This window comes from Pleurodeles waltl, chromosome 5, assembly GCF_031143425.1.
Source record: "Pleurodeles waltl isolate 20211129_DDA chromosome 5, aPleWal1.hap1.20221129, whole genome shotgun sequence".
NCBI lineage: Eukaryota > Metazoa > Chordata > Amphibia > Caudata > Salamandridae > Pleurodeles > Pleurodeles waltl.
This window is the reverse complement of record NC_090444.1, coordinates 115732577-115756314: the sequence shown is the minus strand read 5'-3', so window position 1 is coordinate 115756314 and position 23738 is coordinate 115732577. Positions and strand designations below refer to the sequence as shown.

Here is a 23738-nt window from a genome sequence, read left to right as displayed (position 1 = left end):
GCCCTATAATGATCCTCGAACATTGCATCTTGATGACTCAGTTCCACTCCAATGGGCAGTATTTTACCTTGATTGTGCTGCTGTATCCATTTGTGTTGGAGTCTGGTGTTACCCCTGAGGCAGCCATGTAGGTACTCCCAATAGTTTTGATCTTTGTGATGCAGCGGAACTGTTGATCGTCCAAGAGCTATGCACGGAGAAAGCAAAATGTCAGATTTTGGTGTGTGTTTTGCAAAACAGAATATAAGACATTAGTCTGTAACGATCAACTGAATTTCAGGACCACAGTGCGAGGCCTCTGGCCTGCTTCATACACCCTAATGTAAAAAAAAAAACAGTAAAGAACCCTACGTATTGGGGCAGGGCAAACAGACTGACCGGTGGCTGGAGAGAGATGCTCAAAACTAGGACTCTAGTTTGAGGCACAATAATATAAAGGTATGTTGGGGGCCTTTCATGACTATACAGATATTATTATAATATATATATTTCACACCAGTTCATCAAGTTGTAAGCCAGTGAATTATAATATGGTTAGATATTTTATTGATAACTCATGGACGTGTGATGAGCACTTCACAATTGACACAATACATTTTTGATTGCTGAAATGTTTATTATGATGATAATGTATATTTACTCAACATATATGGGAATAATACATTGCATAGAACACATAACACTATAGAATATCGCTACAGAGACACTTGCCAGTCTTTCTTTTCTCCAAAAATGGTCATAGTTTCTTTGTGGGGCTTGGGAAATCTGCTGGCTGCGTATGACCTCAAAACATTGGCATAAAATAACATGAAAACCTGGTTTAAAGGAGGGCAGTACAAGTTAATCTGCCAAAAATCAACAAAACCACCTTAGTCAGGACAGCCCTGATGGGTAAGTCTTGTCAGTGTAGGCTTCTCAGGCTCTGGCATTGCAGCCATCAAAATAATAATTTCGCTAGATAAGGCCCTTTAAATTTACTTTGCTTATTTTGGGATTTTAGCAAATTATTCAAATTCAGCCAGTTTATGACACTTTGCAGGAATACTAGGGAGACAGGGGGCCTGCTTTAGAGTTTCACGGATGGGTTACTCCGTCACAAACGTGATGGATATCCTGTCTGCTGCATTACGATCTCAATAGGCTATTACGGGATCATATAATGGTGGATGGGATATCCTTCATGTTTGTGATGGGGTAATCCCCTCTGCCAAACTCTAAATCAGGCCCAGAGTTGTCAATATATTTCCACTCTATCAAAATAACCTGAATTATTTTATGTAAGCATAAAGAGCCTGGAACCAAAGTTTCATGATCAGAAACCTCAAGAACTACCTCCTGAAATCCCAACATTTTTGTGAAACCAGACATAACTTTGTGTAGCTTTACAACATAAACACATCCAGATCCAAATCTTTATCTGTATCAGAGTCTATTGCTAGCTTTTTAGGGGCAGGACTATCATCATGACCCCGAATGCAGAAGATACTGCATGAGCAAGACAATATTGAGCTTGTTAGAATGTTTCTGTAGAAGGAGGAAAAAGCTCTACTGATACATTATATCTATTTTTTTATAAACACTTGCTGCCTTCCATGGTGTACAGAGGCCCCAGTAGGGGGCACGGCCAAGAAGAAATGGATGTAGTCGCATCACCATAGAGCTCCACTGCAGATGTGTGAAAACACACTGTTAACCGCGCTACCGGGACATCTCCAGCAACTGTACACCCCTGGATCGTCCGGGGGACTTAGCCAAATGGCTCTGGCGACAGCAAAGTTTCTACGACCCGGGGCGCAGCAGCGCAGGCCGCAGTTGAACTAAGAAATGGCGGTCATCCCATAACTCCCTCCAGAGCGATCAAGGAGACGCACAAGACACTGCAAAGGGCCCAACAGTCAGCTGAAACTCCCAGAACTGTCATGAATGTGGACTGTGACCCAGAGCCTCGGTAACCCTACAGGTGAGACAGTGGGAGGCACTATGCACAGGCATTCCACAGCGTGGCAGGGAGAGTCCATCCTAAGCGTGCCACAAAGAGACCCTGCTGCCTCACTCCTGCCATAGCGCGAGCAAGGACTGCACCTCATGAGAAGCTGGGGGCTGCACTGGACATTCTCTATATAGCCACTGCTTGGATTTGGGACATAGTGTATCCCCTCACAGTCCCGACTAGGCCTACGGTCTCCTGACTTTCCTGCTTACTATTGGGATTGTGAGAGGCCTACAGAGACTGGGCAAAATCTGCCTTCTTGGCGAAACGGTGCAATGAGGACCAACCTATGATCTTTGGTTTAAGACACTGACGTTCTGTCTTGACACTCAGCAATAAGAAATGCTTGTGCCGCCGACACCCAGAATTGTTGCACCAGCTGTTGTCTGGGCATACTCAGTGGTGACGAGGCCTCCTGAATTAGCTCGATGGTCCACACTTTGGAGGCTTGCATGACCTACTACTGACAAGTGGAGCCTCTTCATGCGTGGATAGTTATGTTGAGGAGGATAGACGTGAACAGCAATTGGTGCCACTGCACAACAAGGGAGTAGCCCACAGCCCTTAGCCTGACCAGGCTTATTCTGCAACATGACTATGCACCGTTCAAAGAAGGACACAACCTTGAAAGATATGCTGAGCTAACCGCCTGTGAAAAAATGTGAGCAATGCCCAGACACACCACCAAACGCACCCCTTTGCCGGATGCATCTAACACTAAAGGACTGCTGACTGAGAAACTTGTGACCCATAGGTTCCAAGAGCACCTTATTAGGACCTTCAGAGATGACACTACAGCTCTTTAACGTGACATTGCAGCTCTTAAACGTGACAGCCGATGTCAAAGAAAGATCTGGGTGGGACAACAGCTGGACACGCTGGAGCAGTCAGGAGACCAGAGAGAGGAGAAGCTCAATTATCACCAGCAGGAGCTTCAGTGCGGAAATGAAGACTCGCGCTACCTCCTGGAGGACCCTGAAAATAGGTCACACTGCTCCAACATCCACAACAAAGCAGTACCTCTGCAAGCAGAGACTAGGAAACTGGAGGACTTTGTGGTGGACTGTTCCGTCAGGTAGCACCGGAGTTGAAGGATAAAGACATTAAACTAGAAAGTACCCACAGAACAGGCAGGCCAGCCAAGGCCCCTGGTGCACCTCAAGACATTCTTACCTGCCTCTACTCCTATAAACAGAAGGAACTCATCATTGTGTTTGTCCGGGATAACACTGCTGTCACCTAGGAGGGGGTAAAACTTGGGATCTTCCAGAACCTGTCTCCAATCACATTCCAGTAGTGCCTGGCATTGCACCCAGCCACAGCTTTCCTCAGCGAACAGGGACTTTGATACAAGTGGCGCCATCCTTTTCACCTTATCTTTGTCTGGGATAAGAAGACTCATGCAGTCTGTACCCTTGAAGAGGCACACTCTATCTTGGGCTTTTATGCCCCCCTGAAGTTGGAACTCGTCTATGCAGACCATGCTCTCCCCCTAGGCACACTGCAGGATCACAATGGCAATCACGGCCAGTGAAGAAGAACTCAGCAAAACCCTCCGAATCTGAAAGCCTCAAGGAATGGACTTCAGTTCCATTAACAGTGAAGAGCCTCAGAACCTGAAAATGACTGATCCTTGGGCCACTGTTGGAAATCGCCGTTGCCACTCGCCTACCTAGAAATGCTCCGCTCCTTCTTTGGCATTTGTTGACCCTGACTGCGTTGCTGCATTACAGACACCACTTGAGCGTTGTGTGGCAGACCTCTCCTCTCCACCACGCTTTGCTATGGAAATATATGGATGCCATGGACACGGACCCCTAGCACTCGGAAATGGTGGTCACCAGAGGTGGGAACAATGTTATTATATTGTTATTCTTGTTTGTTGCTCTCCCTTTTATCAGCATCCTTCTATCCAGTGATGACACTATGCCCGTCGCAGCCCTGCAGGTAAGATAAGTGACTTCATGCTACCACAAGTGTTAGTTCTTACCACTCTTGCTAACAGACCATGCAAACGTAGATACCCAGTAACATGATAAAATACTTAGGGGCATATTTATACTTTTTCACACAAAACTGCGCTAGCGATGTCTAGCACCAAAGTATGAATTTTGAGTTAGTTTTGCGCCGAATTTGCATAAAGAAATTACGCAAATTTGGCGCAAAGCAAGTATAAATCTGGGCCTTAGCTTCAATCATAGAGGACTTAAAGCCCCTGTGAAGCCACTGGCACTGTCTTCCCTGTTTAGAGAATCTAAATGCAACATATGTCTTCTTGAGGAGACCCACCTTCTAAAGAAGGACTGGCCCCGTTTGCGCTCCTGCTGGTTTGATCACCATTCTTCTCCTCTGGCCTGCAGAGGCAAGCTGGAGTGCCTTGTTTTTTTAGCCACACCCTTCCTGGGCCGTGTTCTCCACACACAAACAGAAATACCTGGCAGGATGCTCTCACTACGCATTGCCCTGCCCACTTATACCCTGACAGTGGCCACAGTAGACGCCGCTAATGACCCCAGGGACCCTTTCTCATGGATGCCACTGGTCAAGTAATATCATCGCCTGACACAGACAAAATAATAATAGGAGATTTTAATCTATTGTCCGACACCATCATAGATCGAACAGTCCAGAGACTGGGGCAAACAGGAGCATTCCCCATAGCTGGATTTCAGTGGTTTAAAGATATGTGCCTTGTAGATGTATGGCGTACACACCATCCCACTGAACTAGTGTACACTATCTACTCAGCAGCTCAGCAAATATATGCTAGACTAGACTAGTTAGATATTTTCTTTGCATCTCCACGTCGGACCGCAGCAGTCATAGACGTTGAGATAAGGACTGCCGCCCTTTCTGATCACTGTCCCATATACAAAAACATACCCGCTCCATTTACCCCACTTCAATCTGGCTCTTGGCGTCTTAATGCCAAGCTCTTACAATCCGACTCAATCACCTCTGAAATCGCCACCAAGATACACACATATCTAGAAACCAGTGACAGCCCAGATAAACTGACGCCCATACTTTGGGACGCCCTGAAGGCGGTCATCTGAGGCATTTTCATAGCCATCTCTGCCAGGTATACTAAGGAAAGAAAAGAAAAGAGACTTCAGCTAGAGAGCTGCGTAAGGGAAGACCATAAGCATTCAGGCTCTCATAGGGCGCAACACCAGCTCACTGCGGCTCGCAACAAACTTACAGCCCTGGAAATTGATAAGACAGAATATGCGCTACTATACCTCAAACAAAAATTCTACTCAGGAGGTAACAAGGCAGGATGTATTCTGTTCCACCACCTAAGAGCCCAGGCTTTCAGACAGAGGATAACTGAACGGAGCACGGAGAGAGAATAAATCAAGATTCCCAAATTGCATAGGCATTTGAGCATTTTTATGCCACACTGTATACAGCAGAGACGCTGCATGAGGGGGACGCATCCTATTATCGTGACCCTGCAAATGGACCGCATACCTACTGGTGACTCCTTTCACATACATAGAGATATCCAGGTTGAGGAAGTACTGGCAGCTATAGCAAGGATGCAGCCAGGCAAGGCGCCTGACCAGGATGACTAAACTTCTGACTTCTACAAGCGCTTTCCTCAGCATTAGTTCCCATACTGGCTTATCTGTACAACTCCTTTAGTACATCAGGGACCCTATCAGACACAATGAGAGACGCCATAATCACAGTGATTCTCAAACCAGGAAAGGATACAGCCTTTTGTGCCTCTTACCGCCCCATATCCTTATTGAATGTGGACACCAACATTTTCACCAGTTTGCTAGCGGCACTCCCTATATGCAGGTTTTGATAGTCCTTGATCAAGCGGGATTCATACCTGAAAGGGGATGCAGTGACAACACTAAGCACCTCTGTCACCTCAAAGACAAGGTCCACCCCTCATGTACACCGGTACTCCTACTGTTGGTGGATGCGGAGAAGGCGTTTGACCGTGTACACTGGCCACATCGCCGATTAGTTTTGGCTATATGGCACTGGGTTATGCAACCTCATGTGAAACCCCATGCTGGCCACCCCCTCACATCCTTTGAGAGGTGACTCATAACCCGGGACACAGACATGAGCCTTCTGTCTGACATATATGCGTTCCTTAACACACTACTACATAAGAGTGTATCCTCCAAAGATGGGAGCTGGAATGTGGTTGGCCCTTCAGTCCAGAAAAATGGGCAGATACTCCACACCGGGCACAAACATCAGCTTGTAGTGCCAATGGCAAAGAGCTATTATTGAAAGTTGTACACAATTGGTACTACACACCTGCTAGACTGGCCAAGTGGAAACCGGGAGGGTCTGACAGCTGCTGGCGACAATGTGGGCACACTGGGACATTAACACATATCCTCTGGCGCTGCCCAAGTTTAAAACCTTCTGGAATGAAGATTTGACAGATATCAATCAGATGAATGCAACAGACCTACCACTGTTCCCTAGCTACATACTCCTAGGGCTCATGAACGCTTTAACATACCCCTTGCACTCAGCGAAGGGTCGAGTTATCACCCTTGCCCTATGTGCGGCTAAGCAAGTCATTCTGGCTAAAAGGGGCACAGACACTGTACCAATAAAATTAGAATGGCAGTACAAGCTCTGGGGTTTACGGGGAACCAAAAAGTCAACTGTAGTGGTTGAACACAAACTGCCACACATTGACAAGACATGGGGACCATGTATACACTTCCTTTACAAGGAATTTCGTGAGGTTTCATGCCTGATATATTTGAGAGTGCTCTACCTTACCCAGGAAGACTGTGATCCACCTGGAAAACCAGTTACTGATTCAAGAGCTGCATGTTGTGTTCACATTTGTGGCTGCTCTGTGATCCATGTATGCAAGAGATGCTGAATACTTTCCCCTTACGTGTTCTAATGTTTTACCTTCCTTCCAAATACCCCTATACCCTGTCCCCCTCATCGGCCTTCAATGCAAATAAGTGTCTTTGGTTTATTCTCTTGAAATCAACAAACAGATTCAAACCATTAACAGTCTCAGTACCAGAAACGTAAGCTTTTAAATGGCCGCTTGGCACCCTAGAATTAATGTCCTGTCTTACGATAGAAAGAGAAACCAGTATGACCAAAGTATCACGTATTACCTCTAACAAGGTAGCAGTGTTACATCTGAATTCAGATCAGTTTGTTTGTGCATTTTGCACCATCTTTTGTCCATGTTTTAGTGTACATATTAGGTTGTGACAAGGAGTACTCACTAGCTAAACAACCCATCATTCTTGGTTTCTTTTTTCCACAATTGGACAAAGTGATGCAACAGCGACAGCTATACTGGTGAGCCCACTGGATGTTCTCTACACGGAGAAACATGCAGGCCTGAGGTGGCCTTTTTATGGCGCAGAACAGTGTGTCTACACAGTGGGTGCACCGGCGGGATGCCAAAGGGAACCTAGTCTGTGCCCAGCCATGTTACCCAATATTTACCCCTGTGTCTGGTAAGTCCCTGATACATTTTACTCACAAGTCACTTTACCATTTGTTTTACCCTCATATTCATTAGGCCACAATATAAAATACATGCTAAAATAATTTGGAGGTCTATTTCAATAACACATTTTCTCTATTTCCCTTATGCCATCACCTCCAACTTCAGGTTTCGTGACGCACTGGTAAGTGCTCGCTCAGCGGCTAAAAGTCACAAAGCTGTTTGTGATCTGGTAACAGAATTTTGTGTATCCCTAAAACTTGGCTTTATGACATGATTCCAGACTTATGAACTGATCCTGGGCAATTATACTGTATTGTATGTGCACTGCCAGGAGAGACGAAGTGGCAGCCTGGCTTTTACTTATAGAAATCATTTAAAATGTAGTAAATTGTTTTCTATTTTTCATATTGATTTAGAAACCTTTGATAATACAGATTAAGGTCTTATGTACAAATTTAGAGATTTATTTGATTTTTTCACTTTTTTTTTTTAGCTGACCATCCAAATATATTAAGGATCATGACCTGTATATAGCATGGTCAAACTTCTGTCATTTTATGTTCTTTATTCCCCTCCACTGGGTGGAACAATTCCATATTGCATTCACACATGAGAGTGTGAGGCCTCAGAAAGCAGTAATTAATAAGAAACAGCCATTAAAACTGCATAACTAGAAATCCGTGTCAGTAGCTGCTTCAGTTCCTCATCTACAGGAGAATTTTCATAAAGGTGGAATTGACCCACGGGTCAAGAATAAATATATGTATATATATATATATATTTCAAAATACTCCTGGTACCATACAGAAAGTTCCCGGACACCAGATGGAAGTCCAAATACTTTTTTTTCCCAGGAGGAAGGAGGAAGCATTGGTGAATAAAGTATTTTGGACTTCCATCTGGTGTCCGGGAACTTTCTGGAAGCATTGGTGAATAAAGTATTTGGACTTCCATCTGGTGTCCGGGAACTTTCTGTATGGTACCAGGAGTATTTTGAAATAATTGGTGGATGGCTAGGTCCACGCCCGGACCGCTACTGAATTAGCAGCCTCGGATGTCTGGCAACGTTTGGTGATTTATATGGAAAATGTCACTTACCCAGTGTACATCTGTTCGTAGCATTAGTCGCTGCAGATTCACATGCTGTGCACATCCCGCCATCTGGTGTTGGGCTCGGAGTGTTACAAGTTATTTTTCTTCGAAGAAGTCTTTTCGAGTCACGAGACCGAGGGACTCCTCCCATTTCGACTCCATTGCGCATGGGCGTCGACTCCATCTTAGTTTGTTTTCCCCGCAGAGGGTGAGGTAGGAGTTGTGTATGCTAGTAATAGTGCCCATGCAATGGAGTGAATGCGTATGTACATAATGAAGTTTAAAGTAATATATTTACAAATGTACAAATGTTTAAGATCTACTTCTGAACGGCTACAGGCTCCCGGGGAGGCGGGTGGGCGCATGTGAATCTGCAGCGACTAATGCCACGAACAGATGTACACTGGGTAAGTGACATTTTCCGTTCGATGGCATGTGTAGCTGCAGATACACATGCTGTGCATAGACTAATAAGCAGTTATCTCCCGAAAAGCGGTGGTTCAGCCTGTAGGAGTTGAAGTAGTTTGAAATAATGTTCTTAGTACAGCTTGACCTACTGTTGCTTGTTGTGCAGTTAACACATCTACACAGTAGTGCTTGGTAAATGTATGAGGCGTAGACCATGTTGCTGCCTTACATATTTCGTTCATTGGAATATTTCCTAGAACGGCCATGGTAGCACCTTTCTTTCTGGTTGAGTGTGCCTTTGGTGTAATAGGCAGTTCTCTTTTAGCTTTAAGATAGCATGTTTGAATGCACTTAACTATCCATCTAGCAATGCCTTGTTTTGAAATTGGATTTCCTGTATGAGGTTTTTGAAAGGCGATAAATAGTTGTTTTGTCTTTCGAATTAGTTTTGTTCTGTCAATGTAGTACATTAGTGCTCTTTTGATGTCTAATGTATGTAGTGCTCTTTCAGCTACAGAATCTGGCTGTGGGAAGAACACTGGTAATTCTACCGTTTGATTCAAGTAGAACGGTGAGATTACTTTTGGTAAAAATTTAGGATTGGTCCGTAGAACAACTTTATTTTTGTGTATTTGAATAAATGGTTCTTGAATGGTAAATGCTTGAATTTCACTCACTCTTCTTAAAGATGTGATGGCAATTAAAAATGCAACTTTCCACGTTAAGTATTGCATTTCACAAGAATGCATGGGCTCAAAAGGTGGACCCATGAGTCGTGTTAAGACAATGTTGAGGTTCCATGAAGGAACCGGTGGTGTTCTTGGTGGTATAATTCTCTTTAGGCCTTCCATAAACGCTTTTATGACTGGTATCCTAAATAATGAAGTTGAGTGCGTAATTTGCAGGTAAGCTGAAATTGCTGTAAGATGTATTTTAATGGAAGAGAAAGCTAGTTTAGATTTCTGCAAATGTAGTAAGTATCCTACTATCTCTTTTGCAGATGCGTGTAAAGGTTGAATTTGATTATTATGGCAGTAATAAACAAATCTTTTCCACTTATTTGCATAACAGTGGCTAGTGGTAGGTTTTCTAGCCTGTTTTATGACCTCCATACATTCCTGTGTGAGGTCTAAGTGCCCGAATTCTAGGATTTCAGAAGCCAAATTGCTAGATTCAGCGATGCTGGATTTGGATGTCTGATCTGTTGTTTGTGTTGTGTTAACAGATCTGGTCTGTTTGGCAGTTTGATATGAGGTACTACTGAAAGGTCTAGTAGTGTTGTGTACCAAGGCTGCCTTGCCCATGCTGGTGCTATTAGTATGAGTTTGAGTTTGTTTTGACTCAATTTGTTTACTAGATATGGAAGAAGTGGGAGAGGGGGAAAAGCGTACGCAAATATCCCTGACCAGTTCATCCATAGTGCATTGCCCCGAGACTGATGTTGTGGGTACCTGGATGCGAAGTTTTGGCATTTTGAGTTTTCTTTTGTTGCAAATAGATCTATTTGTGGCGTTCCCCACATTCTGAAGTAAGTGTTCAGTATTTGGGGGTGAATTTCCCATTTGTGGATCTGTTGGTGATCCCGAGAGAGATTGTCTGCTAACTGATTCTGAATCCCTGGAATAAATTGTGCTATTAGGCGAATGTGGTTGTGAATCGCCCAATGCCATATTTTTTGTGTTAGGAGACACAACTGTGTTGAGTGTGTTCCTCCCTGTTTGTTTAGGTAATACATTGTTGTCATGTTGTCTGTTTTGACAAGAGTGTATTTGTGGGTTATTATGGGTTGAAATGCTTTCAGAGCTAGAAATACCGCTAACAGTTCTAAGTGGTTTATATGAAACTGTTTTTGCTGAATGTCCCATTGTCCTTGGATGCTGTGCTGATTGAGGTGTGCTCCCCACCCTGTCATGGATGCATCTGCCGTTATTACGTATTGTGGCACTGGGTCTTGAAAAGGCCGCCCTTGGTTTAAATTTATACTGTTCCACCATTGAAGCGAGATGTATGTTTGGCGGTCTATCAACACCAGATCTAGAAGTTGACCCTGTGCCTGTGACCACTGTGATGCTAGGCACTGTTGTAAGGGTTGCATGTGCAATCTTGCGTTTGGGACAATGGCTATGCATGAGGACATCATGCCTAGGAGTTTCATTACTAATTTGACCTGTATCTTTTGGTTTGGATACATGGCTTGTATGACATTTTGGAATGTTTGGACTCTTTGTGGACTTGGAGTGGCAATTCCTTTTACTGTGTTGATTGTTGCTCCTAGGTATTGCTGTGTTTGACACGGCAGAAGGTGTGACTTTGAGTAATTGATTGAGAAACCTAGTTTGTGTAGGGTTTCTATGACGTAATTTGTGTGTTGTGAACACTGTTTTTGCGTGTTGGTTTTGATTAACCAATCGTCTAGGTACGGGAACACATGTATTTGCTGCCTTCTGATATGTGCAGCTACTACTGCTAGACATTTTGTAAAAACTCTTGGCGCAGTTGTTATTCCGAATGGCAACACTTTGAATTGGTAATGTATCCCTTGGAATACAAACCTTAGGTACTTCCTGTGTGAAGGATGTATTGGTATATGGAAATATGCATCCTTTAGATCCAGTGTTGTCATGTAGTCTTGTTGTTTGAGCAGTGGGATTACTTCTTGTAATGTAACCATGTGAAAATGGTCTGATTTGATGTATGTATTTAATATTCTGAGATCTAGTATAGGTCTTAGGCCCGTATTTATACTTTTTTTGCGCCGCATTTGCGTCGTTTTTTGACGCAAAAACGGCGCAAACTTGCAAAATGCCATTGTATTTTGTAGGTTTGCGCCGTTTTGCGTCAAAAAGCGGCGCAAATGCGGCGCTAAAAAAAGTATAAATACGGGCCTTAGTGTTTTGTCTTTTTTGGGTATCAGAAAGTACAGTGAGTAAACTCCTGTGTTTAGTTCTTGTTTTGGTACTAATTCTATTGCTTCTTTTTGGAGCAATGCTTGAACTTCTAATCCTAGAAGATTTATATGTTGTTTCGACATACTGTGTGTTTTCGGTGGGACTGTTGGAGGGAATTCGCGAAATTCTATGCAATAACCATGCTGGATAATTGCTAGTACCCAAGTATCTGTTGTTATCTCCTCCCAATGTTTGTAAAATTGGCTTAATCTTCCCCCCACAGGTGTTAAGTGATGGGGATGTGTGACTTGTGAGTCACTGCCTATTTTGAGGACTTTTGGGGCTTTGGAATTTTCCTCTACTTCTTTGGAATTGTCCCCCTCTATATTGCCCCCGAAAACTTCCCCGCTGATATTGGCTTTGGTAAGTGGGCCTTGTTTGTGATGTTGTGGTTTCTGTAGGTTGTCCTCGAAACCCTCCCCTAAAAGGTGTTTTGCGAAAGGTGCCTCTGCTCTGCGGGGAGTAGAGTGCGCCCATGGCTTTTGCCGTATCAGTGTCTTTTTTGAGTTTCTCAATAGCACTGTCGACTTCCGGCCCAAACAACTGCTGTTCATTAAATGGCATATTTAGCACGGCTTGTTGAATTTCCGGCTTGCGTGCCTTCTTATTGTTATTGCAGTATTTACTGTCCTTGCAGCCGTATCTGCTGCATCCATTGAAGACCGTATCTGATTATTCAAGATACTTTGTCCTTCTTCCACCACTTGTTGTGCTCTTTTTTGGAACTCCTTGGGTAAGTGTTCTATCAAATGTTGCATCTCATCCCAGTGAGCTCTGTCATATCTTGCCAAAAGCGCTTGTGAATTGGCAATGCGCCATTGGTTTGTTGCTTGTGCTGCAACCCTTTTGCCCGCAGCATCAAATTTGCGACTCTCTTTGTCTGGAGGTGGTGCGTCTCCCGAGGTATGAGAGTTTGCTCTCTTACGAGCTGCCCCGACAACTACTGAGTCTGGAGTTAACTGCGTTGTAATATAAACAGGATCTGTTGGCGGTGGCTTGTACTTTTTCTCCACCCTTGGAGTTATGGCTCGGCCGTTAACAGGATCCTGAAAGATTTATTTTGAATGTTTTAGCATTCCTGGGAGCATAGGTAGTCTTTGGTACTGGCTATGAGTGGAGGTTAGCGTGTTAAACAAGAAGTCATCCCCAATTGGTTCTGAATGCAAGGTGACGTTATGGAAAGCAGCTGCCCTTGCGATCACCTGTGTGTAAGATGTACTGTCCTCAGGAGGGGACGGCCTGGTAGGGTACGAGTCTGGGCTGTTGTCCGATACTGGAGCATCGTAAAGGTCCCATGCATCGGGATCATCTTGACTCATGGCAGTATAAGTCGGTGAGTGCATCAGTGGAGGAGTTGCTACTGGTGATGTGTGCACTGATGGTGGTGGAGAAGGTGGTGGAGTTGTTTTCTTTGCCACCTTTGCCTGTGGCTCCTTGTCCTTTTCGTGAAAGGCAAGTTTTCTTTTTGTTTTAATTGGAGGAAGAGTGGTTATCTTCCCTGTGTCTTGATGAATGTGGAGCCTTCTTGGAGTATAGTCTGGCTCTACAGCTTGAAGTTCCTCTCCAAATCTATGTTTTTTCATTTGTGAGGCTAATCCTTGTACCTCTGTATAGGTACTTGTTCTCGGCTCCGAGGCTGGATGTTTCGGAACCGAAACTTTTTCAGAGGTCTTTTTAGGCTCCGAAGAAACCTTTGTAATTTTCGGCGTGGTGGTGTCTCGGTGCCGAATTTGTTCGGTGCCGCTGTCACGGTGCCGAGATTTCTCAAAGCCGATGTCTCGGGTCCGAGATTGCTGTGTGGCGGTATCTCGACCGGAGTCGGATGACTTCAACACCAGCGTGCCCTTTTTCGGTGCCTTGGCTCGGTCACCGCTTTTTTGGGTTAAGCCATGGCCTGTTGGCGGTGGCGTCCCCTGGGCTTTAGCGCTTTTCTCGTGAGTTTTTGTTTTCGACGTCTTACTCACGGTTTTCGGCGTTTCCTCGGGATCGATCTCCTCAGAGTCCGACTCCTGGGTGGAGAATGTTTCTTCCTCCTCCTCGAAACGCTCTTGTCCTGTCGGCGCCGACGCCATTTGCAGTCTTCTTGCTCTTCGGTCCCTGAGTGTCTTCCTGGACCGAAACGCTTGACAGGCCTCACAAGTATCCTCCTTGTGTTCTGGTGACAAACACAAGTTACAGACCAGATGTTGATCTGTATATGGATACTTGTTATGGCATTCTGGACAGAAGCGAAATGGGGTCCGTTCCATCAGCCTTGAAGAGACACGTGGCCGGGCCGACCAGGCCCCGACGGGGATGGAAGAAAACCCCGAAGGGCCACCGGAGCTCTTCTTAATTCGGTGTTGATCTGCTGTAACTAACCCGATACCGAACGCAAACAATACCGACGATTTTTCCGAGATTCTAACTAACTTTCCAACCCGAAACACGGAGCGAAAAGGAACACGTCCGAACCCGATGGCGGAAAAAAAACAATCTAAGATGGAGTCGACGCCCATGCGCAATGGAGTCGAAATGGGAGGAGTCCCTCGGTCTCGTGACTCGAAAAGACTTCTTCAAAGAAAAACAACTTGTAACACTCCGAGCCCAACACCAGATGGCGGGATGTGCACAGCATGTGTATCTGCAGCTACACATGCCATCGAACATATATATATATATATATATATATATATACATACACACACATATAGAGGCGTCCCCTCTAGGAGGTTAGGTAATTGTATATTTGCTACATTTGGGGATGTTGTGCTGGGTGTAACACCCTGTATAAGAGGTGGTAAACAAATGTGTATTGCTTTATAGGCCACTGACTGTGCTCCTTGGCGTTATTGTTGCACTGTTGGAATATACATGTTTACTGAACAAAAAAACGATAAAGATATATATTTTTTTTTAAGAATGCAAACACATATATATATATATATATATGTATACACACACACACACACACACACATACATGCATACAAAGTCCAGCACAACATAGGACCAGCATACATCAACAAGAGCATGACATTCCACCAACCAACCAGATACCCACAACCGGACTCCTTCTTAATCGCAGACACCCCCTGGATCTGCCGAGTCAACAGCGGAGGACGCTCTTTCTCTCATCTGGCAGCCATAGCTTGCAACAACCTTCCCCTGTACCTCAGGACCACCTCATCGCTCCAGCAATTCAGGGAAGGACTCAAGACCTGGTTGTTCGAATGAACTGAGCACCACGCAGCAGCTAGCAACTCAAGCACCTTAAGACCTTCAGGTGATTTGCAGACTGACTGCGACAACTGACTGAGAGACAGATAGATAGATGGATAGATGGATGGATAGATAGATAGATGGATAGATAGATATATGTTCTGCTATTGATCAGATTTACCCCTTGAGAGATAGAAAAAGTAAATCCTTTTGTTTATCTTGTAAGTGGAGCACAAAAGAAGTGGTTTCGTTATGCCATGACTTATGTGTACGGGAATGCCTTTGGAGAGTTGATTATGATCATATAGTGAAGACAGAGTGACAGAAGTTGAATTTCTTTTTGCAAATGCTCTTTATGTAAATCCATAAATAGTTTTTTTCTCACTATGCATATTCTCAACTCCAAAGATGGAGGCTACACTTTTCACTTCGATCAGAGAACTAAGAAATCTGCCACCTGCACAAACCACTGTAGTTTATTAGGTTATTAGGTGAAGTCTTATTTAAGGGATGGCTTTTTCACCAATATGATCAGCACCATTTCTAGCCTCAGGCCACCAAAATTTCCAATTTGGTGACACCAAACCTGACACCATCTCTAGATTAAGAGCTGGCTAATTTGTTGTACGATGCCTGTAAACACGGGCACAATTTCTGGCTCACTCCAGGACCTGTTACCAGCAAAGATCTTTAAGGAGTTGCTCCTGAGGAACTTTATTTTTATTAAAGCTATTATCGTCTCGTTCTCCCTTGGTGTCATCCTCTAGGAGTTCAAATGTCTGTAAAAGCTGCTTAAGAGAAGTTTTTCTCCAGACACTGGCCTTTTCTGATGGAACCAATCTACTTCATCCTTTTCAAGTTGGATTTTGTGCTGGTGGTAGTACCGAAGCAGCAGTTGTAGCCATTCTGTGTGATTTCTGCTGATGTGTGGCCCATGCTGTCCTGATTTTATTAGATCTGCCAGCAGCCTTCGATACAATTAACCATCCAATTCTCTTAAATCATCTGAGGGACCTTGCTATTGAAGACTCTGCTTGGGAATGATTTTTGAGTTTTCTGTTGGGCAGATCTTTTTGAATGATAATGGGTGCAAACTCTTCTTGGGGCACTGCACCATGGGATTTCCCAGGGATCTATGTTTTCACCATTGCATGTTAATTTTTATGTCTCCACGGACTGATTTGATCAACTCTGATGGATGCAATTTTTACATGTCTGCCGATGATCATCCGATCATGCGATAGATCTCAAATGATCTAAGTGACACAACCTCTCAGTGGTTCCCAAACCTTTTAGACTCACAACACGGTTTTTAGAACAACCAACATTCAAAACCCACCTACCTGTAATGGACATGAGGTAGGAGATTTCTGAATGTAACTGAAGCATCGTGTGGTAGTGCACTGTCATTTACAAACAGCACATTTTCCATTGAAATGGCCACTAAATTTGTAAAGACATACAGTTTTACTGATAAAACTAAATAACACATAAATAATCATGTGTAAAAATAGAGTTTCTGTGAATATTTATCATCTGTGCATCATCAAGTAAGTCCCTTGATTTGTTATTATCATATTAAAATATCTGTCTCCAGTACACTTCAGAACTAAGAAGAAAAGTGCTTCATTTCTGCATTCCTAACTGCTGGATGTATAAGTTAATTTAAAGTACATCTTATTGCAATAAATACAATGCGACACTGTCACGTAAGGCACTTTAAAAACTCCTCTTGCTTAGCAGTCAGAGAAAGAAAAATAAACACCAATCCCCATGTTACTAGAATAAAGCAGCCTGACATTTCACTTTGTCTTTGAATCACCGGCAAATGTGGCAATTTAAACACAGAATTTAAAGGCATCTTTATTTATTGCTCTGACTTTCGTGACCCTCCAAAAATCAGATTTAGACCTATCAGTGGGTCACGACCCACAGTTTGGGAAACACTTCTCTAAACTATTTTGCCTGTCTGCCGCAGGTACAGCACTGGATTTTAAATAATCATTTAGAACTGAATAGGATCAAGACAGAGGTTCGCCCTTCCTGTATTTAGGATTGGCTCGTCCTTATTAGTGGCACCGCATTTTCATCGCTCTTTGTTCGGGGGACAAACCTTCTCTTCGGTTGCAGCAGCAAACTGGAACAAGCTACCACTGCACCCCTGGGAGAACTGCAATCTCCTAAAATTTAGGAAAGCTCTAATACGTGGCTTTTTCCATGATGGTACATCTAATGGTTTATGCTTTCTGATCTGGTCCTTCTCTGTCATCATTTAAATTATGTGGTTTTGTTAAGGTTTTTTTTAGCATCAATATACTTCCCCCAAGGTCATAGTGGAGAAGTGTGGCACAATGGTTAGAGCGGCAGACCCTGATGCAGAGATCTGGCCCGGGACCAGGGTTCAATTCCCGCCTCGGTGGATCTTGGGCTCAATTCCCTTGGACCAGATAATTCTCACCTCGGTACCTAATCTAATTAATGGGTCTAACTCTGGGCAATAGCTTGCTTAATCTCCACAACGGCCCTGACAGTGCGTGGATGCCTGGCTTCACCCTGGGGGTTGCCTAGGAGTGGGTGCCTCACATGGAAAAGCCAGGAGGGGGTTCCACAGCAGTATGAGTATGAGACCCTAATGGGTGAGTAGTGCGCTATACAAGTGCGAAGATTACAGTTTATAGTTTGAGCTTTACAAAAAGCAAATAACATAACATTGTTAAGCATGTCTTGAACATTTTTAGCTTTGCCGGTTAGAGTGAGGTTATTTATTAGCAGATTTGATCATATTTTTATTTTCCTCCCTGCACCAGTGTGGAGGGAGGGTGGGCTGTTAGTTATAGGAAATAAGTGGGACGAAAAAGAGGAAGACAAGTTGGCATAACAATTTTAGAGTTATGTAGCTTTTTTGTTGATCAACCGCATAGGGGATAATTGCTTAAGAAGGAAGCTTAGCCTCAATTAAGTATGAACTGAGAAGAGTTAGACAGATATAGAGGTAATAAAGATTATGCAGGGCTTATAATGAGTAAGACTAGTATTACTATCTAAAACAGGGTTCTCCAACATTTACTGTAATGAGCGCTACTTAACTTCAATGAAAATCTTCCTGGAGCGTCTTATATTATTAATGTTGTGATAGTGACCACAACAGACAAGTTTACAGTAGTGCCACCATATACAAGAATATTAACAGTGACTGCCATGGTGCATCAGGGTTTTCAGCAGTAATGTGAAAAAGACTGTGTCAATTTTGAATACCTCTACACAGGTACCAACGTAATTATATTAGTAATAATAATGAGTCTTCCCTACGCCACATGATATGGGCTTTAAATTGTTTTTGGAAATTCAGCCATTTGTCTGCAAACAACTTATGAGTTTCAGGAATTCAGGCTCAAATACAAATTCTCAATTTTGTTATATATATATTAATTAAACCAAGAAAAAGCTTCTAAGTTAGTGCTCTGGGTTGTACAGATGAGAGCTATTTAGAGGTAGCCGGAGATATACCAGCTGCTCACAAGATACTCGTTCGAGAAACCTGGTATAAAAATATGCACTTTCCAGGAAAGTTTATACATTCAATTTCAACTCCAACCAGTAACAGTAACAAATGGAGTAAAATCTCCTTTTTAGCTATATTTCAATGCATTTTGGGTGAGAAATGACTCATAAGGTCATCTGTTTGGTGGATTCATTCTAAAACTAACAAAATAGGTTTACCTAAACAGCTACAACTCCCTCAAATCAGCCGAAACCATCTTTCAAGGTGAACTTGCATGCAGTGTTCAGTGCATTTGCCTTTATGCATTCATTATCTGCATATGAAAATAGTCTAGATAATAGGACATGATTTGATTCAGATGTAGATTTTTCATGAATTGTATTTCAGCCTACAGGCATTGGTGTGAAATTGTAGTTTAATTTGTGGTAATTCTTAATGTACTTACAATGTGAAAAACAACCACGAAACATGCACTAGTGGGTAGTGGAACTATGAACTACAAGTTGTACACCTTCATCTTGGAAATACTGTTAAGATGTTCTGCCCAAACCTGTAGAAGACACTGTTGCATATTTGATGGGAGCGAGTGTGCACTAAGATTGAAAGAATACATTATTGAAATAAAAACAGATAATCCAGTGGTTTTGTTGAAATTAGGTATTTCCAAACATGCACAATACAGAACAGTTCATCGTGTCATCAACAATTATTGCTTGGAAACACGAAGAAGACAATTTCAAGAAGGAAGATGGGGAAAAAACAGTAATATTTTGCATAGAGCAACATAACTTTTGATTTAGGATAAGCAACGTGTTTAACTTACGGCATCAAAATCTGAGATAATTTCATTCAAAAATCTCAGGCACTCGATTCCTCCATTGTTGATACTCTCCTCTGTATAAAAGTCGGAGAAGTTTGGGATTGATGCAAACATCACCCCGATTTCATCGTATGACTGGCTGTACAGCTCCTGCAAGTTTAGGGATGCATGAAATATTAGTTGGGCATTCTGGTAGTCATGGATTGCAATTAGCCAGCTAATTGATTGTACGGTTTGAGTAAAGTCAGCTAAGTACTTTGAATGAATAACTAAACAAACTAGAATACATATATAAAAAACCCCGCTTATAAAATTCTGCATCAATGGTAAGGCAATGTCGGAAATCGGTAGACAGCAGTGATTTTCCTCTGCACCGAGGCTTTCGGGGGGCAGCCAATAGATGTTTATGGGTGTTAACGGAGGCAAAGAGCCATAGCTTGCACTTCACAAGGAGTAACACATTTGCAGCATTTTGATACATTTAGTAGTTTAGCTTCTGCAAGTAATGACTATAGGTGTGGCCTCCCAGATCTATGGTCATAGTGAAATACCCAAGGTGAACAATGAAACCACACATGTAGGCGCATGAAATGGATCAAGTTAAGCATGGGCCTCTAGAGTAGGTATTCCTTATTTCTGGGTAGCATGTTCCTAGTTACATAGTCAAAGAAAGTTTCCCATGTGTGCCTACATTCATGCAGCCAGAGTAAAGCTAGAAACCAGAGGTTCATAAATTATTATAATACTAGTCTTGTTCTCTTGCTGTAGCAACAATAATATCTACTAATTGGTTTCTCTTGATCTCAGTATCTATGTGTAAACATGTGCATTTCATTTCATCATTCTTCCTCCAAATGGGCAGACTAAATTGAATGAATGGAGCCGTTCCTAAGTTCCTTTGATGTCCACCTACCTTATGGAGAATGCTGTAGCAGGGACCTCCGGTGAAGGTAATTTATAAACTAAACAGGTTGTAATCTTCAATCAGGCCTTGCAGAGGATCTCTTGCATGGAAAAACCCATAGACAATTGTCCTGCTCATTGTAGAAGGGAGGGGAATCTTGCTTAAAACATATGATACGTACTTGATCAGAAAGGCACCTAATTTCGTGTCTAAAATGACAACACAGACGACTCCTTATGAAGTGACCCTCAATATCAGATATTGGACATGGATTCTGTTTTATGACACATTGATACTTAAATTCATTATTTTTCGGAAGTGGATCACTGATCGTCTTAACTTTAAACCAGTGTGTTCAAATCTGACATGTCAATAGTGTTGAAAAGTAATCACCAACTGGACCATATACTTGGTGGTTCCAGTCCAGTTTTCAGATGCCAGAGTCAAATTTCAAACAAAACCACCATTACAATTAATTATTAACAACACATTGATAGCATCAACAAAGAGGCTAAGTACTAACAAAGCTAGTGTCTGAGCTGCCCAGATCTATGGTCATAGTAAAATACCCAAGGTGAACAATGGGATAGCCAGTGACCAAGGTTGCAGATAGCCAAAGTGAGCTAACTTGCACTGTTGTAGAGCAATTCAGGGTCATACTTATCAAGGTTTTGTGTCACTCTTGATCACCGCAAGGGTGACGCAAAGTCTAAATGAGATTTATCAAGCCATGCAAGGCCACCTTGTGTGGCCCTGCGTGGCTTGATAAATCTAGAGTAATGCATATGCAGAGCAAACCGCTGCCTTTAGTTTCTAAGCTGCATGAGTCATGCCGTGAGTGAAGCGTGGGTGTTCCTATGCATCCACCTATTGATGTTAACACATTCTCAGATTTACCAACATCGGTAGACCTGGGAGTGCGTCAGAAATGTACGCCTCCACATGACAGGTGCAGCGAGCAATAAAATCTTTGTTTCTCGTCTTTAGTTCCTCTTTCTAAAAGTGCTCCATTTTGCAGCACATTTAGAAAGAGGAAAATGTCTCCGAGGATTGTTTTTCTACAGGAAGGCGTTCCTTCCTGTGCAAATACAATCCTGCCTGCACTGACGTTAGGCAGCCGGAAGTGCGCAGCGCTAGGAAAAGACAGGAATGTGCCATATAATGGTAAATACGGCGCATTCCTGCCCTTTCACACAGCACAGCAAGGTTACTTGCTGCGTTGCATTGAATTTTTTTTTTTTTTTATAAATATGGCCCTCAATGGCTACTGCTTTGAATCTTGTCCCACTCACAAGAACTATATCCACAATAAAATTCAGACAAGATTATTCTCACCATAAGTTTCACAAAAATACATACCCACAAGAATAAGCTTATTCCTGAGGCCAATTACAACTAAATAGCTGATTCATTTTTTTGGTAATGTGGTGTAGGTCTGCGATGACCGCAGACTTCATGATTACTGCTTGTTTTTTTAAGAACATGTCTTAACAAAACATGGCTCCCAGGTTATCGACAATTACTTATTTTTGGGAAACAATTTTCCACAGATGTATTCATCATATCATCGCCCTCACCTCATCCCGTTTCTTGGACCCAAGAAAGTGACGGGCCACGTGCTCAGGAAGCATGTTTGTTACTAAGGCTTCATTCCAGCGCCTCATGTCATACACCTTCTCCTTCTGATCATGGACATCGATTTTCCACAGAAACAACGTCCTTGCTAACTTCTCCACCTGTGAGCAGGAAACAAACAGGCATCAAAGTAGTTTCTGAATGTTTGCACAATCACATCCACCTTAGCATCACTAAAGAAGACTGCATAGTTCTGATACAAGTAACTGTTGCCTTGAAGAGGATAATGTTTGCAAATAAATATAACAGATGTCTGATTTGTTACATGTGAAACTGAGCCAGCGAGCCTAGGACAGCAACACAATTGAATTAGAATTCCCTATGGGGCTGATTCAGCAACCTTTATTGAGCTGATGTAGACTTGTCCCTGGATAGGTTTAGGATTTTCAGATTCAGAAATTCAAAGGTACTGATTTAGGATTTTGTGGAGCAGCTGCAAATAAAGTATTGAAGAAATGTATTTAGGTCACTGAAGAGGATTGTCAATATGAGATCCTCAATATGTGTGATATGAAATCGTTGTGGAAATCGTAAGTAATTTCATTGTAAATCTAAGCATTTTAAGAAGATTAACTCAGCAATCTCAAGTTGATCTATGTAGAAATTCGAATGTTTTAATTTCGGATCCATAAATTTGATTTAGTCTCTTGAGCAGGGGCAGCTCCTCCATATGGGCGGAGAAGTGCACTGTGCACTCCACTCACTGCGCATGTATGTTTGGATACATGCGCAGTAGGCTGTCTTCAGCCCGGCAAATGCTGTTGCTTGGCTGGAGAGACCCTGCACAGGCTCCCAGTCCAGCCAATCCTGATGCTGCTTTGAGCAGTGTCAGGGTTGGCTGCAGGGCAGGCTGGGAGCCTGTGCCTGCAGCCTTCAGAGGAGCAGCGCGGCGCGGGAGCCGAGGTAAGTTTTTCAAAATGTTATTTTATTTTTAATTATTATGTGACCCTCCCCATAATGACCCCACCTGTCCCCCTGCCCTTCTGACAGGAATCCCCACGAGCTGCGACTGCTCTTGAGAGATTACCACTGCGAATAAAACTCTTGTATTTCCACCAGGTTGAATTGATTCTTTAATTTATTTGTTGTCATTAATTTCACTTAATGTTACGTGGTGTCACCTAATACGTAACATGTCTAAACAAGACAAGCCCAGAAGTGTTTTAGGACATCTTGCCCTTCATCAGGGGTGGTAATTTTAAAAAATGTCAAAAATATAGTGTTAACAGAACAAACAAAGAAGTGCAAGACTTTTATTTTCTGTGTTAATTGATGAAGCCTGATTCAACCATCAACATCTGAACAAAATATATAATTCCTCTTTCAGAGGAACGTTTGTAGTGCGGGGAGGGGAGGGGATGCTCTGCTAACTATAACTGACTATAACTGGTGAATTTCTGTGGTTGAAAACATCAATATTGTCACTGACATATCCACCTAACTATAACATTTTTAACCTTAGTTTTTTCAAGTGAATATATATATGTAGATCTTGTTGAAGTGTGTGTGTGTATGTATATGTAACTACACATATATATATATATATATACACACACAAGATTGGTACAGTTTTACAAACTAGGGGATTAGATTTTCCTAGAACAGGACCAACATTGTTTAATCCCCATTTTACCGCTTTTACGAAGGCATCATAAATGACTGTCTAGCTCTTGACTACGCCTCTGAGATTCCCTGGATTACATAAAAAATGTGTTGATTTGTTGGGAGAAAGTATTACATTTGGTGACCTAGAATCCATCCTGTACTACTCG

The 23738-nt window shown here is 42.7% G+C and overlaps 1 protein-coding gene across 1 annotated transcript in view; it reads right to left on the bottom strand.

Annotated features, from left to right (window-relative positions):
* The window catches only part of ADCY3 (adenylate cyclase 3), a 343040-nt gene that overhangs the window by 15699 nt on the left and 303603 nt on the right, over positions 1-23738 (bottom strand). The window contains exons 15-17 of the mRNA XM_069233756.1: positions 21909-22067; positions 19431-19577; positions 68-187 (exon numbers count right to left, since the gene is read on the bottom strand). Of these exons, the coding sequence (XP_069089857.1) occupies positions 68-187; positions 19431-19577; positions 21909-22067 (426 nt within the window). The remainder of the gene's footprint in view (positions 1-67; positions 188-19430; positions 19578-21908; positions 22068-23738) is intronic.